Here is a 21001-nt window from a genome sequence, read left to right on the forward strand (position 1 = left end):
AGAATAGTCACCAATCATGTCACCATTCTCATCAACACTGACTGAATTTTCAAGGTCACATAGGTCAAATGGCGTAAATTGTCCGTTTGAGTGTAACTGTGGTGCATTTCTTAACCACTAAAGCTATGAATTTGAAATTTGGTACACATGACTCCCTACGTCATGTAACATTGGACACCTGATTTCCATCTGATCTGTTTCTCGACATGGCCATCAGGAGGCCAAAACGAAAAGAGGTAAAAAGTGCAATATCGCTCTAATTAGTGACTTGTTTTCAATGATATTTTTTTGGTAGGTACTCAAAGCAGCGATGCATCACATATCATACAAACTTTGGTTTAACCTATAATCTATAGATGTAGCATAAACCAGGATAAATTCGTAACCACCAAATATCTAGACGGTAAGCAAAATGGCCCCTGGCCCCCACTTAAGTGAGCAGGAACCTTTGGCCATGGCCATTTTCAGTTTGATTACGCTCATCGAAGTGTTTTATATTATGTACAGTGTAAATACAACATTGGTGCAAAGGGGACATTTATCACATGGGAACATTTTTGGGAACGCTGCATCTCAATCAATCACCGTATGTAGTGGACCAGCCTTCGTGTCCTCTTGATATAAAAACAACAACATTGAAGTCAACTAAACAGAGTGAACATCTTGGGATGCTGTATCTCCATCAATCGAGGCATTGTAGCTCAACCGTAGCCTTCGTGTCCACTTAATAGAGTAAAGATAAAAAATGAAGTGAACTAAACTGAGAGTGAACAGCATAGGTGCAAAGGGGACATCAATTACTGGTTATGGGGACATTTTTGGGGACGCTGCATCTCAATCGACAGTATAAAGTGGACCAGTCTTTGTGTCCACTAAAAAGAGTAGAAGAAATAAACATTCAAGCCAACTTAACAGAAATTGAACAACATTGGTGTAAACTATAGTAGCATCAGTCATCGGTTATGGGGACATTTTCGGGGACGCTGTATTCCCATTGATCACGGCATTAAGGCTTGACCACATAAAGTGGACGAGCCTACGTGTCCACTTAATAGAGTAAAAAACAATAAAATTGAAGTCAACTTAACAGAGAGTGTACAAAAACTGGCATGAGAATAAGCGTGAATATTTTTTGTGTTTTAACGATCGAGTTAATGTAGGCCACACATAATGCTATGAATATTCAAACTCAAGTTTTAAAGTTTAAAGTTTTCGACCAATTTCGAATGAACAGAGTGGACCTTCAGAAATAAAATACTAAACAACAAATAAAAGGCAAGTTTTCTTTCGAAACTCGCACGTCCAGCCGGAGCACTCATATTTCCCGCAATTTAACTTTGGTGACGTCACTGTAATATAATTCACAGAATACGAGACATTCTGACATTTCTGGAAGATGTAACAAGTCGCTGTACCAATGTATGCTGCTATTTACCCATCGTTTGGTTTGGTTCGGATATTTCCAATGATTGAAACCATTGACCAATGAGGCAGTTTGTTTTCATTTACATCAAGCACAAGCACACCGAATTTCGGTCCAATGCTCAACTTGGCTAACAGGGGGCCATAACCGAAAAGGTAAAAAGTGCACTATCTCGCTTTATTGGTGACTTGCTTTTAATAATATTTTTATGGTAGGTATTCCAAGCCAGGATACAACACATGTCATACCCATTTTTATTTGACCTATATACTATACACGTAGCATGTTCCTTGAACGGGATGAATTCCTAACCACCAACTATCTGTATGGTGAGCTCAGTGGCCCCTGGTTGATAGTGTTGATACTTATGTATTGAAAAACTGAAATGAAATATAGAAGAACTCTTGCATTTTGATCCAAGCATGGAAGTTTGAATGCACTGGAGTGCATTATTTCAATCTGTGTTCACTGATCTCTTTCCATACATTTACACCCATGTTATTTTTGCATTTATTGCTTATCTGATCGATTTCTCTCTGTCCATTTTCTATACGTGTACTGTATTCCTATTACTGGTGACGTTTGTAGACTGTTGGTCAATTACAATATTATGATAACTATAATAGTTGTTTTTCTTAATTATTTTGATACAGTCATAGCACTGGACTTATTTCTGTCCCTTGCCAAGAGGAGGATGGATGCACATAGTGTTCTGTCCCATCCAAACCCCAATCCAGACCGAAGTTTGTAAAGCATTGATTTGATGTTACATGGAAATGATGATTGAAGCTCAAAATTAGTACGAGTTATGTACCCATATCCTCGCCAAAGTCACACATGACCCCACGAATACCATCACTTTCAACAGGCTTGTGCTGGTGCTGGTGGTGAAAGAACTGAATATTTGTTGAGGTCATGAGTTCGAATCTCGAAGGCCCCTGCCTCCCCCCCCCACACATTCGAACCCATGATATATGTTAATACTGAAACTTCTTATTCGTATTGCACAGCTTAAGTGTTCTTAGCAGTCATATATATATGTTGTTTGTTTTTTCTCAAAACTTTACGGAGCTGGCAACTGGCCGAGTAGGGGTATCCAGTAAATTAGAAAAAGTCCCTTGAGCTATGTTTTAGCTTCGAGTTATTCACTCGGAGGTTTGAGGGTACCTTTTAGCCCTACATACATGTATTTGTTATCAAGTTAGGACTGAAATAAAGTTATATATACTAGCTATTTCAAATGCAAAATCTTGTGGTCTGGCATAACAGCGCATCGACTTTTTGCCAATAAATATGGATTTTGTCCAAAATGAGACTCGCCATTTTAAGCTCCATTACGAGGTCCTCTTCCATGACCCCTTTATATTTCCATCAATGTATCCAAAATAATCGACATCTTGACAGTCACTTAAATAACATCATCCTTATCATTGCTGTGTTGCATAAAAATCGATTCCGTGTTTAATATTAATATCTAATCATCCAGCAGTCCTTTTTTAAGGACAAAGTCACAATAAAAATTTAGGGACAAGTTAAATGTGATCCAAGTTCAGTGGTTTTATAAAATCCTTAAAACCTAGAGATTACTATGCATGATATATTTTACCTCATAACTTAATTCTTTCATACAATCTTACAATCTTACAATCATACAAACATACTCGAGAGTCATCAACGTTACCTCTAGGTTTTTAGGGGGACACTTACAAATTCCTGTGCAACACATTCCCGTTTCAAATAAGCAACATAAAACAAGAAACAACGATTGTATATTTCACTATGGTAATTTTTATTCATTTCCAACAAAGATTGTGGCATTTTCGCCAATCAATCGGTTCCCAATTCTGTCCTACGAAGACAAAAGGCAGTATGATAACGGACCATGTAATTTAGACATTTTGCTGATTTCGCGAATGCAACTTTTACATAATGAGTGATGAGCGGACAGTTTGAGTTAAGACTGATGTAAAAATTGCGTAGGAAGTGAAGCCATGCCTGGCCAAAAGTCTTATAATGGAGTCGTACAAAATATTAAAAATTGGTACATTTATTACATTTATTACATTTTTACATTTATTACATTTACAAATATTTTACAAACTAAAAATATCTGTTGTAATCCGTGTTGGTTTTGGCAAAGGCATTATCACCGTGGGTAGAGGTATTGGTTTACCTTTGTAACAAAATGCGGGCCTTGCGCATCTCAAAATGAACTAATCTTTTGTCTGTTTCTTTTGCGTCATTATTTCCTCTCCGGCTAAGCACGTAGTTTTCCTGGGCAAACCGATACCTTAATAAAGACCGTGATTATAAGCGTAATCAAATTGGCACAGTTCGCATTGAAAATGTAGTGGATAGCCGACCTTGTTACTGAAAACGGAGTGACTGTTTTGCATGTGTCTGAATTTTCGAACTCAGAAGAAGAAGAAGTCAATGAGGTATTGTAAAGTAACATGACAAGTGTACGGATAATTTCGGTTAGCTCACTAGGCAACTCCTTTTCAAGGCAAGGCTCGTAAAACTGCAGGGTAATTTACTTTTGAAAATGAATAAGAAATATCTCAAGAAAAAACATGAAAACATACAAAAAATAGTACAACGTGTGATATAGTGCACGCATATGATTAATTATATCATCTTGCTGCATCTTGAGTAGCCTGGCAACCTATTTCAAGACGTGAAAGAAAATTTTTAACCCCACCCCTTTGTACCAAAAAAACATTATCAAATCGATACAAAATTATTGTCTCCTCAACAAAAATTCAAAAATTCAAAAATTCAACCTCGAGTCAAATGCATACCATGAGAGCAGTTAATTTTTTAGACTGGGGCCCATCAAAAAATCACTTGTTTTTGAAGTGTCTGCTAAGTTATTTGCCAAAAATAACTGGGACTTGTTTTACAGTGTCTTGCACATAGAATTTAGATTGGAAGATTTTGCAATGGTGATCTTTCAAAAGGGCCATAATACGGATTAGAATACGCATTCTCGTCGTTTTTAAACATCTGACGCAATCTCTCCGATTGATATTGGGAGCATGTTTTGCACCTGCACCGAATCTGGCATTTGGTGACAAACCATTCATGGTGCCTTTTGGCGTTTCTGTAATTTTGTTTAAATTTGCGGTAACTTAGACTTACACATTTGCACAAAAAAGTAGGCAACCTGCACTTTCTGAAAATATTTTCGACTGTGTCACAATAGTTAGCGCAAAGGAGAGTATGCATCACTTTGAGATAGGGTGCCATTTGTCCATTTGGAATTATAGGTATCAAGTCACTAACTATCGACTCTTCTAACTGAAGATAACATATGATCTCTACAGTGAGATATAGTAAATTATCATAAAGCGGAACTTTTGCGCCTACATTCAGGCATGATATTAGACACTGAAATGCCTTTTTATCAAACTGTTCGAAGTTGAAATAAGAACATTTTCTATTTGTTAACATTCGAACTGCATTATCAGTAGTCACTAAAATCTTGTGAGCTATGATGGGGGGCTCAATGGTAACATCACCATTGTCACCAAAGCTGAACACAAGCATATCTCCCATTTGTCTGGAACCTTTTTGTTTTTCTCTTTAAAATTCTAAATGATCCCACATTCCCGCCCCCAGAGCCAGGAAATATGCTTGTGATCACAATGACAAGTGCAATTCACGGTACGTAAAGAATAACATCAGTCAGACAAGTCAACGAGCCCTGTTTTGCAAGTTGTTAATTGGGCTACTGAAGATGAAAGTAAACTGATCCAAGTTTTTTTGCACAAAATAACATAATTAAATCGATGGTAAGTACAATCATCCACTGTATTCATCAAAAGAGCAATCTCTTGTGACATTAAATGCATACAATGGGATATTCAGAAAGTTCCGGTCCATGAATTTGTAACCCTGAACCCAGGTTGTTGTCGCTGTAACATAGGCTGAAATATTTGCACAAAATTGTCGGCAACTTGCCCTTGAGTGTGTATCATTAAGAGATAGGGTGCCATTTGTCCATTACGATGAATTATGGGTATTGAACCCTGAAAATCCCCCCCCCCACAATTTTTGCTACCGCAGTATTGATGTCCTCATAAACAAAATTGCTGACTTGCTGTCCTTCACTCGGCTGACCCAAAAATTCCTGCAACATCAACCACCAAAACAATATGTCCGAAGTACACATATTGCAATGACAGAATTTACCAGTACATTCAATTTGTATACATTTCTGGCAAAGGGGACCACAGCATTTCTATGAGGTCATCACTTTCCCAACAAGAAGATATGTTGAAAAAAAAAAGGATTACACTTGCCAGAAACAGAACAATTGCCCTGCCGGGTTAACAATCACGGTAGTTGCTAAAAAGACACCACAAGGAAAACCTTTAAATCTATGCATATCTTTCAAAACAACACCCACCCCCCCCCCCCCTTCCCCTCAACATTACCAGTAACTTTAATATACATTTGATGAACCTTACTTTCTGAGTTTAGCGGAATCTTTTTGCGGGCCTTGCGCATCTCAAAATGAACTAATCTTTTGTCTGTTTCTTTTGCGTCATTATTTCCTCTCCGGGTAAGCACGAAGAAGAAGAAGTCAATGAGGTATTGTAAAGTAACATGACACGTGTACGGATAATTTCGGTTAGCTCACTAGGCAACTCCTTTTCAAGGCAAGGCTCGTAAAACTGCAGGGTAATTTACTTTTGAAAATGAATAAGAAATATCTCAAGAAAAAACATAAAAACATACAAAAAATAGTACAACGTGTGATATAGTGCACGCATATGATTAATTATATCATCTTGCTGCATCTTGAGTAGCCTGGCAACCTATTTCAAGACGTGAAAGAAAATTTTTAACCCCACCCCTTTGTACCAAAAAAACATTATCAAATCGATACAAAATTATTGTCTCCTCAACAAAAATTCAAAAATTCAAAAATTCAACCTCGAGTCAAATGCATACCATGAGAGCAGTTAATTTTTTAGACTGGGGCCCATCAAAAAATCACTTGTTTTTGAAGTGTCTGCTAAGTTATTTGCCAAAAATAACTGGGACTTGTTTTACAGTGTCTTGCACATAGAATTTAGATTGGAAGATTTTGCAATGGTGATCTTTCAAAAGGGCCATAATACGGATTAGAATACGCATTCTCGTCGTTTTTAAACATCTGACGCAATCTCTCCGATTGATATTGGGAGCATGTTTTGCACCTGCACCGAATCTGGCATTTGGTGACAAACCATTCATGGTGCCTTTAGGCGTTTCTGTAATTTTGTTTAAATTTGCGGTAACTTGGACTTACACATTTGCACAAAAAAGTAGGCAACCTGCACTTTCTGAAAATATTTTCGACTGTGTCACAATAGTTAGCGCAAAGGAGAGTATGCATCACTTTGAGATAGGGTGCCATTTGTCCATTTGGAATTATAGGTATCAAGTCACTAACTATCGACTCTTCTAACTGAAGATAACATATGATCTCTACAGTGAGATATAGTAAATTATCATAAAGCGGAACTTTTGCGCCTACATTCAGGCATGATATTAGACACTGAAATGCCTTTTTATCAAACTGTTCGAAGTTGAAATAAGAACATTTTCTATTTGTTAACATTCGAACTGCATTATCAGTAGTCACTAAAATCTTGTGAGCTATGATGGGGGGCTCAATGGTAACATCACCATTGTCACCAAAGCTGAACACAAGCATATCTCCCATTTGTCTGGAACCTTTTTGTTTTTCTCTTTAAAATTCTAAATGATCCCACATTCCCGCCCCCAGAGCCAGGAAATATGCTTGTGATCACAATGACAAGTGCAATTCACGGTACGTAAAGAATAACATCAGTCAGACAAGTCAACGAGCCCTGTTTTGCAAGTTGTTAATTGGGCTACTGAAGATGAAAGTAAACTGATCCAAGTTTTTTTGCACAAAATAACATAATTAAATCGATGGTAAGTACAATCATCCACTGTATTCATCAAAAGAGCAATCTCTTGTGACATTAAATGCATACAATGGGATATTCAGAAAGTTCCGGTCCATGAATTTGTAACCCTGAACCCAGGTTGTTGTAGCTGTAACATAGGCTGAAATATTTGCACAAAATTGTCGGCAACTTGCCCTTGAGTGTGTATCATTAAGAGATAGGGTGCCATTTGTCCATTACGATGAATTATGGGTATTGAACCCTGAAAATCCCCCCCCCACAATTTTTGCTACCGCAGTATTGATGTCCTCATAAACAAAATTGCTGACTTGCTGTCCTTCACTCGGCTGACCCAAAAATTCCTGCAACATCAACCACCAAAACAATATGTCCGAAGTACACATATTGCAATGACAGAATTTACCAGTACATTCAATTTGTATACATTTCTGGCAAAGGGGACCACAGCATTTCTATGAGGTCATCACTTTCCCAACAAGAAAATATGTTGAAAAAAAAAAGGATTACACTTGCCAGAAACAGAACAATTGCCCTGCCGGGTTAACAATCACGGTAGTTGCTAAAAAGACACCACAAGGAAAACCTTTAAATCTATGCATATCTTTCAAAACAACACCCAGCCCCCCCCCCCTTCCCCTCAACATTACCAGTAACTTTAATATACATTTGATGAACCTTACTTTCTGAGTTTAGCGGAATCTTTTTGAACATATTAGTTGGTTCACCATAAATCAAGTCTGAGGGTATTTGAAAAAAAATGCAAATTACAAATGACTATTTACATCGAATGCCTCGAAGCACTAGCATATCACCTTTCTCAAAAAGACTAATCTAATAACAAGTGATTTGGATTGATTGCCAATGCAACTAAAATACAAGTTACGGTATATGGATGGATTGCCATCACATGTCAAATGCTATAACTTGCAACTCTAGCATTAGCGACAAGAAAATTAACATGAAAATAAAATACAAGTTGCGGTATATGGATGGATTGCCATCACATGTCAAATGCTATAACTTGCAACTCTAGCATTAGCGACAAGAAAATCAACATGAAACTAAAATACAAGTTATGGTATATGGATGGATTGCCATCACATGTCAAATGCTATAACTTGCAACTCTAGCATTAGCGACAAGAAAATTAACATGAAAATAAAATACAAGTTGCGGTATATGGATGGATTGCCATCACATGTCAAATGCTATAACTTGCAACTCTAGCATTAGCGACAAGAAAATTAACATGAAAATAAAATACAAGTTACGGTATATGGATGGATTGCCATCACATGTCAAATGCTATAACTTGCAACTCTAGCATTAGCGACAAGAAAATTAACATGAAAATAAAATACAAGTTACAGTATATGGATGGATTGCCATCACATGTCAAATGCTATAACTTGCAACTCTAGCATTAGCGACAAGAAAATTAACATGAAACTAAAATACAAGTTATGGTATATGGATGGATTGCCATCACATGTCAAATGCTATGACTTGCAACTCTAGTATTAGCGACAAGAAAATTAACATGAAACTAAAATACAAGTTACGGTATATGGATGGATTGCCATCACATGTAAATGCTATAACTTGCAACTCTAGCATTAGCGACAAGTAAATTAACATGAAACTAAAATACAAGTTACGGTATATGGATGGATTGCCATCACATGTAAATGCTATAACTTGCAACTCTAGTATTAGCGACAAGTAAATTAACATGAAACTAAAATACAAGTTACGGTATATGGATGGATTGCCATCACATGTAAATGCTATAACTTGCAACTCTAGTAAGCGGCAAGAAAATGAGTGAATTTACATACCAACACCACACTTATCATCACAAACCTGAGCAGACATGATTTTGGTGGACAGCAAATAGAAGAAATTATGATGGCCTTTCCAAGCAAGGAAATGCAATGCCTGGTCTTCGGGGAAAATTTCACCGATTTAGGACAATCTGAAAATGTGATTTGGTTGGTTGACCATTGCATATTATTTAGATATTTCCCATTTTTTCCTTTGACTTTTTCAACAAGGCGTTTCGTGCATTGCTATCCGATTTGATCATATGCTGAACTCGACTTTTTATCTGAGCATCAGTTCTGCTGCGCAGGACTGGAAAATTACCAACTACCCTCGAAATATCATTCTGGCGAGGGATTCGTTTATTCAAGAGGAGTCTCTTGAATCCCAGTTCTAATGCAGTCAGTTCTTCCTTTGTCCATCTTACCCTCTGCGTCTTTCCTCTGACAGTTGCTTTACCTTTTTTTCTAGGCATCTCCATACTATCATTTCCTGAATCACATTCAGATGATGAGCTGCTACTGCTTGCTTTATAATTTGAATCCATGGTTGAATCATTATGTTCATCAGAGTTCGGTTCTATATTTCTAATCTTTTTTCCCTTTCGAGCTGTTCGTCTTGGAAGAGAATCCGGAGAACGGTCGGGTGAATCATCAGGCGGCAATTTATTGGATTTTCTCGGTTTTCCTTGTATTCCTGTCAACTTCTTTTTCAACTTCCGCTTTTTTGGTCTTCCTTTAGCCACTGAATCATCAGCATGTGGACCATCAACACCCTCTTCACCGTCACTGTTCTTTCGCTTTCGTCGTTTGTTCTTTGTCTTCTTAACCATACCATTGGAATCACTGGCATGTTCACTGCATTCACCATCATCCTCATCCCAATCAACATCATCTTCTTCATCAAAAGCAGTCCTTGGAATATCTGAAACAAGTTTATTTCGTAAATGTTAAAACGTTAAAGAAACAAATGTATCAACATTCCAAATTTGATCCCATATCACCTTGACATTGATCACAGAAAGCATAATGATGTAAGTCTGAAGCCGTGCAAGTGCCCTGCCATTTCATATTTGCCCAGACTCAAGTTCATCGTCCTCATAACACATAATCCACAAAGTACTCTACAAGGAGAGGAATCATTTTCCACTCTTGTTCTGGCATGGCACTAAAGTTTAAAGAAAGTCAGACTTACTGTCTATATCAATTTCGTCCAATGACTTTCCGCTGAAGTTTCCAACCACTCCCTGGTCAATGGCAAGTAACAGTTTGGACACTTTAGCCATTTCTATAGTTGATTCGTGCAACCTGTAGGCTTCCTTGTGAATATCCACTGTGTGACCCATATGGTTGCTAAGCCATTCGACTTCACCAGGTGTAAGACCAAGGATCTGAAAATCAGGTAATGAAACATAATGAATTTCTAGAGTTACAATTAATTCTTACGTATGCTCAACTCTGGCATCGTTGGCACTCGGGAGTTCAACACAGTGAGTTAATTTTATAATGATTTAATGAGTCGGACATAATAAAACTCGTCAGTTTCGTAACAATTTATCAAAATAATGAAAATATCATTCTTCTTTTGTACCATGACTATAGCCCCCAGACAGCTTAAATCAGATGACCACACAAACAATTTCCTGAAGCATTTTGTCCATATGAGACAAGCGCCTATTTGTTCCTAAGCAGGACACAATATTATATTTGCAGGAATAAATAACCATATTTATTGTCTAGATTACTGCTGGTAATATTTGCTTATCGTTTTGGAGAACGGGAAAGTGGTGCTGTGATGGAACCACAACACTGACTTATCCTCTGTGATTTTGCTGGGGAATTTTGTATTTGGAATTTGCTGAAACATGTTTCTGTGGCAATTTAGAAATGTTCATGGTTTTAACGTGTGGGGAAAATCATGTTCTTTTCATCTCTGAACAAAGACGATTCTTTTTGAAATCTCCGCCCAAAAGGGGTCAAATGATGGGACATTCCCGGCGATGCCAAGCTGTCAATTAAAAAAGTAGCCAATTTGCAATAAGGAAATCTGAAACTTATTTGACTCAAGTCCCGATTCTCTACTGTCTCTGCGGATTAACAAGTTGCTTAATATTCCAATCCAGAGTTTTGACGGAGATGTAACTTTGGTATAGTTACTGTGTCCGTTTTATGCGTTGATTGTAATCATAGATGAAAGTTGTTAGACTGCACAGTGCATTGTAATAACGTGCACAATATCCTTTACAAAAAGATAAACCCAAGCTGATTGTAGAAAATCGTAAAAGATAAACCCAAGCGGATTGTAGAAAATCGTATAAAAAAAATTGAAAATTACTGCTAAAACGTTCAATTCAGTTTATAGAAGAAACATCTTTAATTGAGGGTTGTAAAACATACCTGGGTTACTGTCGCAGTGTATTTTCGTAATCGTGTTGTGGATATCAGCTCTGGTCTTAGACAACCTGCAGCGACAGCAGTTTGGTTGAGAACCTGAAATATAGGAGATGCTACTTCAAAATATAGCTCATTTCAGGGAATTTGTTGAAAAGGCAAAACTTGAGACAATAATGTCTTGACTTATCAAAACTTTTCAGTTATTGATCCCTCCTCATGAAATTAAGACTTGTTTGAAATTTCAGATTTGTCAGATGCCAGATACCTACCTTCCATGGTGCAAGATGATTTGTCTTGCATGGCTGTCCGAAAAAATATACATTGTTGACGACGTTGCAGGTCTCCCTGTTTCGAACAAGCAGGTCCATTGCTGTTACCCACTCTAGTTTAAGTAGGAGTGGGACCCTTCTGTTCCGTTTCCCAGGAAGCTGTACCATGTCCAGACTATAAATAAAAATGTGATGAAAAAATTAAGCTCAATTTCGAATTTTAATTTCGGCTGAAATGCAACTGCCATGCCAAAAAATTCGAGCAGGCCGGCCCTAGGCCTGCTGGTGTGTAAACAGTTGAGGTCGGCAAAAGGGTTGATAATCTTTCCCAAGCGATGTGAAACTTTAAAACATGATTGTTTTGGTGAATTTTTCTCACCGCATACAACTTGTTACTGCATATAGCGAGCGCAAGATCACGGTTTTCCTCTCCATGATTTGAAAAAGCAGTTGCCAAAATTCTGATATTAAAAGAATCGAAATCAACAGTCCTCACAACAACAATCTGTATAAATTTCGTTTACGTAGATTTCTACACCTCCGATAACCACATGTTGTCTTGGATTCTATATCTTGATGTAATCAGTGGTTTGAAATATATTCTCAATATTTCTTTCAATATTCAGCCTTTCAATATTTCAATGTAGGAGAATAAAAATCCTGTATCTCAGGATGTGGGGATTCATTAAGCGTAGGCTAATGTCTGTATATGGTCTATAGTGTATGGTCAGTTTATGGTCTGGAGTATGGTGGGTTCGATGGATTATGGAGTGGTGATGAATGGAAAAATGTCCCTTTTTTCAATCACCCTTACTTTTAGTAAATATTCTCGGCCAAATCCCAGCATTTTTCAATTGCTGTGTCCATATTTGGACATGTAGCAAGGTATTTGAAGTGTCGTAGCATTTCCGTCAGTAGTCATTTGTATCAGAAGAAAAGAGAGGCTCGGCTCGGCTCAGGGGTAGCCGACTTCGATGTTTGATTTTCATGCATGGTGACAAGATTTAGAATGTAAATACGAATGTCTATCGCTGGGGTTGCTGTGGTTGACATTCAAATCAGTTTTGATTTTTTTAGACATCTAGAAAGTTAGCTGTACTTTCAGATATATCCGCTGTGAAATTTATGGTTGGGTGAAATTGATTGAGAGCCTTTATGGCCTTGTCTAGGGATTCCCTGCTATGGGTCGAAATCATGAAAATATTGTCAATGAACCGTTTCCATAGAATTGGTTGGAACTCTTGGGTTTCCAAAAGTTGTGTTCTAGCATGTCTAGCCTGCCCATGAATAGGTTGCAGAAATTAGGGGCCATGCATGTGTCCATGTGTGTGCTGTGAAGGAAGTTTTGTCATCAAAAGTGCAGTTGCATTTGAGGATACTGCATCATTTTTTGTCAGGGTTTCTGTCGGGACAGGTTAGATGTATATACCGTCTAGGGCTCCCTTTGCAGCCAAAATCCATTCGGTGTGATGATTATTGGTGTAAAGAGAAGTAACATCTAAAGCGCTGAGACAAAATTTCCTAGGTATAGTAAGGGGTTTTCCACGTCCTCTTGTACGTGATTGAGAAAGTCAGTGGTATCTCTCAAATAGGAGGGTAGGAGGTACGAGGGCCTTGATTTGGGTTTCTACAACCTAGAGATATTCTCAGCTTTAATTGCCAGTATTGCTGGAGATAATCGGTCTGTTGGAGTTTCCGGGTTAATATGGGTTATTTTTTATTCTTGATAAAGAGGTCGTAAGGCATCAACCTATAAGGGCCTATACCAACATAAGCGATTTTCGGGAGCGTTTCACAGCCAAGGTACGCTTTTTTCGTTGGCATGCAACGCGGCTAAAGATAACAAAGTCTTTGGTTCAAAGATAAATAGCTCAAGTATCGTAAATGTACTTACCTCTTCATCAGCTGTACCTCGAGAGGTGATAGAGAGTTGACAATCTCTTCGTTGGCCAGTGCATTCCACTTCGGTCTATCTACGAAGCAAGACAAATTCATCTTGGCCACTTCTCCTCCCCTGCGCTTATTGAATAATGTAACGAGGCAGAACAACACTTCTGACAACCTTCTCCATGAACAGGATGATTGATGGTCTTGAAGGTCCTGCACACTGGTCGCCAACTGCTGTTGCAGATAGTTCTTAAACGACAACAAGTCGCTAGTTAATGGAAGTATTTCTGTTGCATTATACCGGCGCTCCTTTAAGCTTTGCAAAGCCTGGGTTGAAATAGACTGGGTCCATTCTGCATTGAATAGTTTTAGGAATGTTCGTGATTGCTCATCTATGTCCCGATCTTTTTTTCTGAGACCCATGCCTCTTTTTATAAGGCCACACCGTTTAAGAGAGTGTCCGAGATGTAGACCGAGTGAAGGGGTTCCAAGTAAAGGGACCCCACTCATTGTGGTATCCTCACTTACACTACACAGTTCTTTTGTTACATTGACTGCATCATCAAAATAACATCCATCAATTATTTCAGTCAGTGAAATGTTTTTCTTTACACTATCACGAAATGCAATCAAGAAGCGTGCTAGTTGTCGCATTCTTTGGGATATGATATAATGTTTGTTTCTTCCTAATCTGTTGAGAAGTATCGACCCAAATTTCAATATCATGAAATCTTTCTCGACAGCTGACTTTATAGGACCATGGCGCATCCTACTGATTACCGCCTCCCTCAAGGTTACAATATCCTGGCTGAAAAGTGGCTCATTAGCCCGTGTAGCACCTTCCAGGAAAATCCGGCACTGAACCTTCATGGAATGGCTTCTGTTCGTTTCTGAAGTTGTTTTATCCGTATGATTTTCCTCCTCAGCTTCACTTTCAAGCAAACAGTCGTTATCTTCAGCTGATGCATCGCTATTTTTCCCTCGATCATTAAATATGCAGGTTTTTACATGCCTCCAACACTCATCTTGATGCAAGAATGCCAAACAATAAATGCATGGCAAGTACTCCTCTGCGTTTCTGGCTACAGATGGTCGGCGGGACACAATGAGACTACCTTCTCCTTTCTGGAGAACCTTGATATTATGGCTAAAGTCTCCCATGTGCCGCAAACGTTCTTTTTCTTTATCCTTATGGGCTTTGTCCGAAATTGCCTGAATTTTGGCCACCTCCATTTCGTCTTTGTGAGCCTTTCCCCAATGGCGGGACACTTTACTGTCTAAGGCCCCACAGAAATAACACGAGTGGCGTCGATCGTAGGTTCTTGCACCATCACTCTTTCTCTGGTACACAGGTACTGTAACTAGAGAAAAAAACATGTTCACTGATAGCGCGACTGAGAAAAAATCATCATAACATGAAAGAATAGAGCAATTTTGAGTTAAATTTTGTCGTGTCTGAAAAATGAAACGGAAATTAAATGTCATATTATAAAATCAACTTGGTTTAGAATGAACTACACATCACAGTGTTAATGCACTATGTGCCAATGAACCATAACCGCTTTGGTTGGTGCAAAATGTAGAATTTGTACCATTTCAAAAGCATTCAAAACCACTTTATTCCTTATTTGATTTGAGATTAAGAATTGAAGTCGATACCTCACGGTCAGCATTGATTGTCTCACCTAAACCACTCGGTGGAGCAATTATTGGCCAAAACCTGGCACCGCCTCGGTCTACAACTTAGCGCCACCCTCACGGTTTTGGTGTGACAACCAATACCTCCAGTTTCATTGCAGTCACTAGCCGGTTATCAGCACTAGCATTAATAGCAATGATACATTGTATACCGTTCCTCAATCAGTTATGGTATCAGCGATGCCATTGATTAGTTATTATATCAGTGATGCCAAAATGGTAAATGTCAACTTGGATTTCAAAACATTGCTCGACATAATTCAGCCTGACCCTATCACTCATCAATAACAGAAATTACAAAGAGCATCATGCTAAATCCCTCCAAGTTCACATATGCTGCCAAATTCCTGTCGGAATAGTGAAAGTTTTGCATGACATTTTTAAGTGGACAGTGGGCAGATTATGTGGTCAACCAGATACATGCCCCCCCCCCCCTTGAGCATACCAGACGGTCATAAGATATCTTGATAACTCCACAAGGCACATGGCGGATCGCCGGTGGGAGGGGAGGGGGATGGATGGCTTTGGGATATCACCAATATTTTCTCATGAATACATTTCCATCTCAATCATATTAGGTACACCAGCGACCTCAAACATATTAGGTGGACACGCAATTGTCCACTTTATTGACTTGATATGTTGAAACACTACCGTAAAACACTCATTCAAGGGTGCATGGTAAATATATCAGGTAGTCAAGATACAAACGGATAAGTCAGTTGCAATGGAGAAATATTTGACAGAAGAAAATTTGTCATTATGGGGCAAAAATATCTATTGCTTTATCTGTTGTAATCTATAGCAGTAGTTTTGCATCCTCGGAAGCTTCTCAGCAAAACAGTCAAACTGATCACCTCATAGGGCCAAAAGGGTTAAATGGATTGCATTCCCCAATTTGCTCCCTACACACTAAGATATTGCCCATAAATGGCTTCTTACCTGATGGGTATTTCGACTCTGTTGATTTGGTCTTCATCTTCGTTGTTTTCTTCTTTCCTGCTGATGCACTGCTACAAGCTGTTTCACTCGTTGAGGCCTAAAAGCAAGAAAACTGAACTAAACACCTTCGAATATTACAAGTTTTATAATTTGAACATGTGTTGGATCAATGTTAAACATGGGCAAAAGTTGGACATGACTGACATGTTCAAGCTGAATTTGTCACAGTATTGATATCCAAGAATTGGATGCATTAAATCGAAAAACAATGATTTCAAACATGTTACCATGAAATAGAATTTTCACATGGACACTACTCTTTTGCCCACTCTATCACTCAGAAGTCATAGGCATGAACAGAAATTGTTTTCTTAATCCCGTGTGTAAAGTACCTCTGGTCTCATATCGTTCCATCCATCAACTGCATCAGTGAGAAATCACCTAACAATGTACATGATTACGCTGTCGTCTCGGACACTAAATGCCTCATTTATGACATGTATAATGGAGTATCTGGCACCTACCAGAGGCAAAATTGCCACAGAAACATACGCTAAATAGTGCTCTTACCTTCTCTTTCTCATTTGCTGGTGGCTCCGGCCCATTCCTCCTTTCGACACTATTTTGCTTTTTACACTGAAGCTCTGACTTCTTATGTTGAAGGAAGTCGTCTATTTTGAAGAAACTCAGCTTACAATCTCCACACCGAAATATGTCTTGATTGTCTAATCCTGTCAACAAAAACAGCGGTTGCTTGAGAAATGCTGACATCAATTTTATTGCATCCATTGTGAAATTAGACCAAAATTAGAAGGTGGTTTATGTGTAAAATTGTTCGATTTAATAAATCTGGTTGGATTATTATTGTCATGAGTGTATCTAAATGGTACCCAGAACAAATAACATCAAGGGAAACAAATCACCAGGTCCAGGCACTAACATGTTGAAAACAGTGGAGTTTAGCAATTTGTCAGCACTCAATAGATTATGATAGGTATGCCACATACAGCATCACGTTACTGTAGATGTTTAGCCCATTACACCTACTCTCATTGAGATTGTGTAACAGATAACATAACAAAAGCCTTTTGGCGCCCTGCGTTCCACACCGTATTTATCTTGAAATGCATTTCTAGACTAACCTTCTTGTTCGTTTCTCTTCTCTAATTCACCAGACTCTGAATAGGGTTTGGATCTAACTTCTTCTGTGTTTTCACATGTCTCATTCTCCTGGGAGCTACTATCTTGGGAGCTTTCATTTGGTGAGTGATTGTTTTCGTCCGTGTCTTGTTCGTTCTGAAATTGAATGATGTAAAAGAACTATGTGGCATACAGAATGCAATCAAGAGATTCACACATAAAGCGATAATCACAAAGCAGAGATGATCATTGGATGGCGAATATGTAGTCGTCTGTTGAATTCATGAAGATAAATCATGTACTGTGCAGAAGGCCATAATGTTATATTCGAATGCTTGACGCAAGGGCCCAACGCGCCGCGTAGCGGCAAAAAAGCGAAGCTGGCGAAACATTTATAACGGGTCACCGTCACTTATTATTGGACTTATAGCGCATTTACGGGGTTGCAACTATTTTGCTTTATAGTGTCACCAGGAAAGAAAAGCATGCGACCTAACGCCGATCTATTTGTATAAAGTGATAATTGGAAGGTATATAGTAGGAAATATCAATAAAATAATCATTCCATGTCGTCTTTTGAGGGCATTTTTGATTGTAAAAAATATATGTGTACGTCACCGTAGTCTCGGCAATGATAATTTTATCAGAGCAGTCTCGCGCAAGTAGAAGTTCTTTACCTATTAGTTCTTCACTTATTAGTCTCAACGTCTGGCGCAAAGCCAGACGTTTTCCATTACGATTTCACTACGATGTTTGACAAGAAGGAGCAGTGCGCGAGATATGCTAATGAGCAGACTTCCCTCGCTTGAGTTTCTGAAGAATGTTCCATATCGCGCTAAGCTCATCACTACTGATTATGACAGGCGTGCAACGGTAGGTATCTGCTGGTACAATAAGTTACCATTTGATGGGAATGGGACAATGCCCTCACTGTGTATGGAGTCATAGGGATAAGAAGACATTATTCATTAGTGTTGGTACAAGTGATTTTGCCCAAAAAGCATGCGCATTCAAAAAACAAAATATGCAAGGTATCACGTACATGACCATGACGACGTGCAGAAAGTGCACTGGCCAGTGCATACCCTATGGCTATGTACTAGTAAACATGGTAAACAAACATGAACAACATCATTATTCATCGGCAGTTCATTTTACTCCGAGCTTTTCCTGAAACATATAGGCATGATGATTAGGCCTACCATGTACCATGTCCATGACCAATAACAGCACCAGATCATGTGGATGTCAACAAGTTCACATGAACCGTATAATCCCGCATGGCGCATGGGGCATGCGTCTAAACCAAAGCCCCAAAATCACTTGTTTTGGTCTATTTCAGTTTCACTTGTGTTTCCCCCCGTCCCCCAGTCCATAATACATTTACAGTTTACAATCCCCGATCATGGCCCAACAAAAGGTCATCGGTTGACTAAAGGAACACAACTGTTCAATGGATTTATAGTTGAATGCGATCAAACTACGTCTTTTCAATCGTGGATTGTAAATTTAACCCCATGGGCCTAGGGAAGGCCCTATAACAATACTTTCGACACAGTTATTATCTCCGCTGCCTCCACCATGTTACACACAGTGCTCACTGCTGATTCTAAAATGCGCCACCTAGTCAAAACAGAACATATGTTCTTCTAGGAATAGATCTCTTTCCAATATTTCGTCATTCCACTATCGTCATCACCTCATCATACTTTCATTGACATTACAGGCACACATCCACAGAGCACTCTTCAAATCATCTACACAGTGGTTATCCAACTAGGATTATAAAGGTAATTTCTTAGCCCCGCACAGTGGGTTTCAGTCTTGATAAAGGGGCACTATTGCTAGCAGCTAGGTAGGCAAGATAAAGTTAGACGAAGTAGCCGATAGGGGTCTCTCACCCCTCAAAGTCCGTCACAACTATTCAAGCTTGTACAAGGAATACATGCAGCGCTGACTCTAACAAGACCCAATGGGAATGTCGCACAGTCATCTGTCAAAAACAAGACCTTTGTTGCAGTATGATCTCTTGCCAATATTTAATAATTGCACTATCGTCATCACCTCATCATACTTCATTGACATTACAGGCACACATTGACATTGACCACTGTTCCAGTCAACGACACAGTCGCTATCCAAGTAGCATTATAGAGGTAATTATCATTATCATACCTCATTAGCATGTGAACCAATCACGTCGCGTCCTTTGCGATCACGGCAAAGCCTCATGGAATAATGTCTTTCACCGTTGAATAACTTTTCATATTCCATGCCTACAACTTCAATTTCTTCATATTCCATGGCTAGAAGTTCAATACTAATATAATATCCAAGATAAAGTTACAAGAAGGGGTCTCTCACCTCTCACTGTATGTCCACACTATTCACGCTTGTACGAGGAATACATTCAATGCTGAATCTAACAACAGCCAGTGCCCTTACTCTGTATATTAGTCACTGGAAGATGGCCCATTTCACTCCTTGCTTCTACTTCACCTATAGTCTCATTGCAAACGCCTCAGTTCTATGATATCACATTCACTTTCAGCTGTCATGCAACGCAACAGCTGTGCTATCTGCCATCGCACATCAAAGAAGAAGTGCAGCCGCCCACATTCCACCTCACGTCTGTCCGACCAGCTGCAATCCTCGAGGACGCCCCACTGTACCATGATTTCACTACGATGTTTGACAAGAAGGAGCAGTGCGCGAGATAGGCTAATGAGCAGACTTCCCTCGCTTGAGTTTCGGAAGAATGTTCCATATCGCGCTAAGCTGACCACTGCTGACCATGACAGGCGTGCATTGGACTGGTACAGGTTGGAACTAAACATTGAATATGCTGGTGGTGACGCTTTCTGATGAGAAGTTGGTCGTGACTGATGCAGTATCCTTGGACTTGTCCACAGCATCGTTCAATCATTGCTCTCTGAGCTGCCTTGATTCTGTACTTACCCAAATACTAAGACCAAATGCCTGTTGACGAGACAAGACCACTAATGAATATTCATAGGTTGGAGGGTCGAGGCCTATCAATTAGACGAGTGCATGTTTTTTACTCTCAAGTACATATTTGGAGAGGTATTGAAAAAATATTTGCTGTGGCAAGTCTACAGATATAAAGAAATTATTTGATGAAAAAATTAATTTCGAATTTTGCTAATTGGGTAATAGGGGGCGTGTTTTGAGTTTTTTCTGCCAGTTGGCTGAAAACAGTGGAAATATCAAAGTCTGTCTAATTTGTCGATTATAAAAAAATTTCCGTGGTCAATCACCAATTTCCATCGCACCAGTTACTCGCAAGACTAACCCGTATATCATATCCGAATTTCAGTTTCACTACTTGACGCGTTCTTTGATGCGTCGCGGTCAAACATTGACAATTTAACTGCTAAAAGGCTTAAAAAATCAATTGTGGTCTTGTCTCTATTTACACTACATTTTGGGTCAATATAGTGAAAAATTTGAATGTGCTCA

General features: G+C 38.8%; 2 protein-coding genes across 3 annotated transcripts; one reads left to right on the forward strand and one right to left on the reverse strand.

The window, feature by feature from the left end:
* Positions 1-3188: 3188 nt before the first annotated feature.
* Positions 3189-17993, reverse strand: LOC135497581 (uncharacterized). Of its 2 annotated transcripts, XM_064787338.1 has the most exons (8): positions 17524-17993; positions 16952-17112; positions 16382-16478; positions 13749-15102; positions 11855-12029; positions 11589-11681; positions 10387-10582; positions 3189-10116 (listed from the first exon to the last, which is right to left on the reverse strand). In XM_064787338.1, the coding sequence occupies exons 3-8, from the start codon at positions 16416-16418 to the stop codon at positions 9386-9388; spliced, it is 2586 nt and encodes an 861-aa protein (XP_064643408.1). In that variant the 5' UTR covers positions 16419-16478; positions 16952-17112; positions 17524-17993; the 3' UTR covers positions 3189-9385. The 2 variants fall into 2 exon arrangements, with proteins under 2 accessions (XP_064643408.1, XP_064643409.1); XM_064787339.1 differs by lacking the exon at positions 16952-17112.
* A 327-nt stretch (positions 17994-18320) lies between these two features.
* On the forward strand, positions 18321-20859 carry LOC135497819 (uncharacterized). Its single transcript, XM_064787759.1, has 4 exons — positions 18321-18394; positions 19248-19311; positions 19612-19677; positions 20073-20859. Exons 1-4 carry the CDS (start codon positions 18342-18344, stop codon positions 20196-20198), a joined length of 309 nt encoding a protein of 102 aa, XP_064643829.1. The 5' UTR covers positions 18321-18341; the 3' UTR covers positions 20199-20859.
* Positions 20860-21001: the final 142 nt, after the last annotated feature.

The sequence above is a fragment of the Lineus longissimus genome, chromosome 13, assembly GCF_910592395.1.
Source record: "Lineus longissimus chromosome 13, tnLinLong1.2, whole genome shotgun sequence".
NCBI lineage: Eukaryota > Metazoa > Nemertea > Pilidiophora > Heteronemertea > Lineidae > Lineus > Lineus longissimus.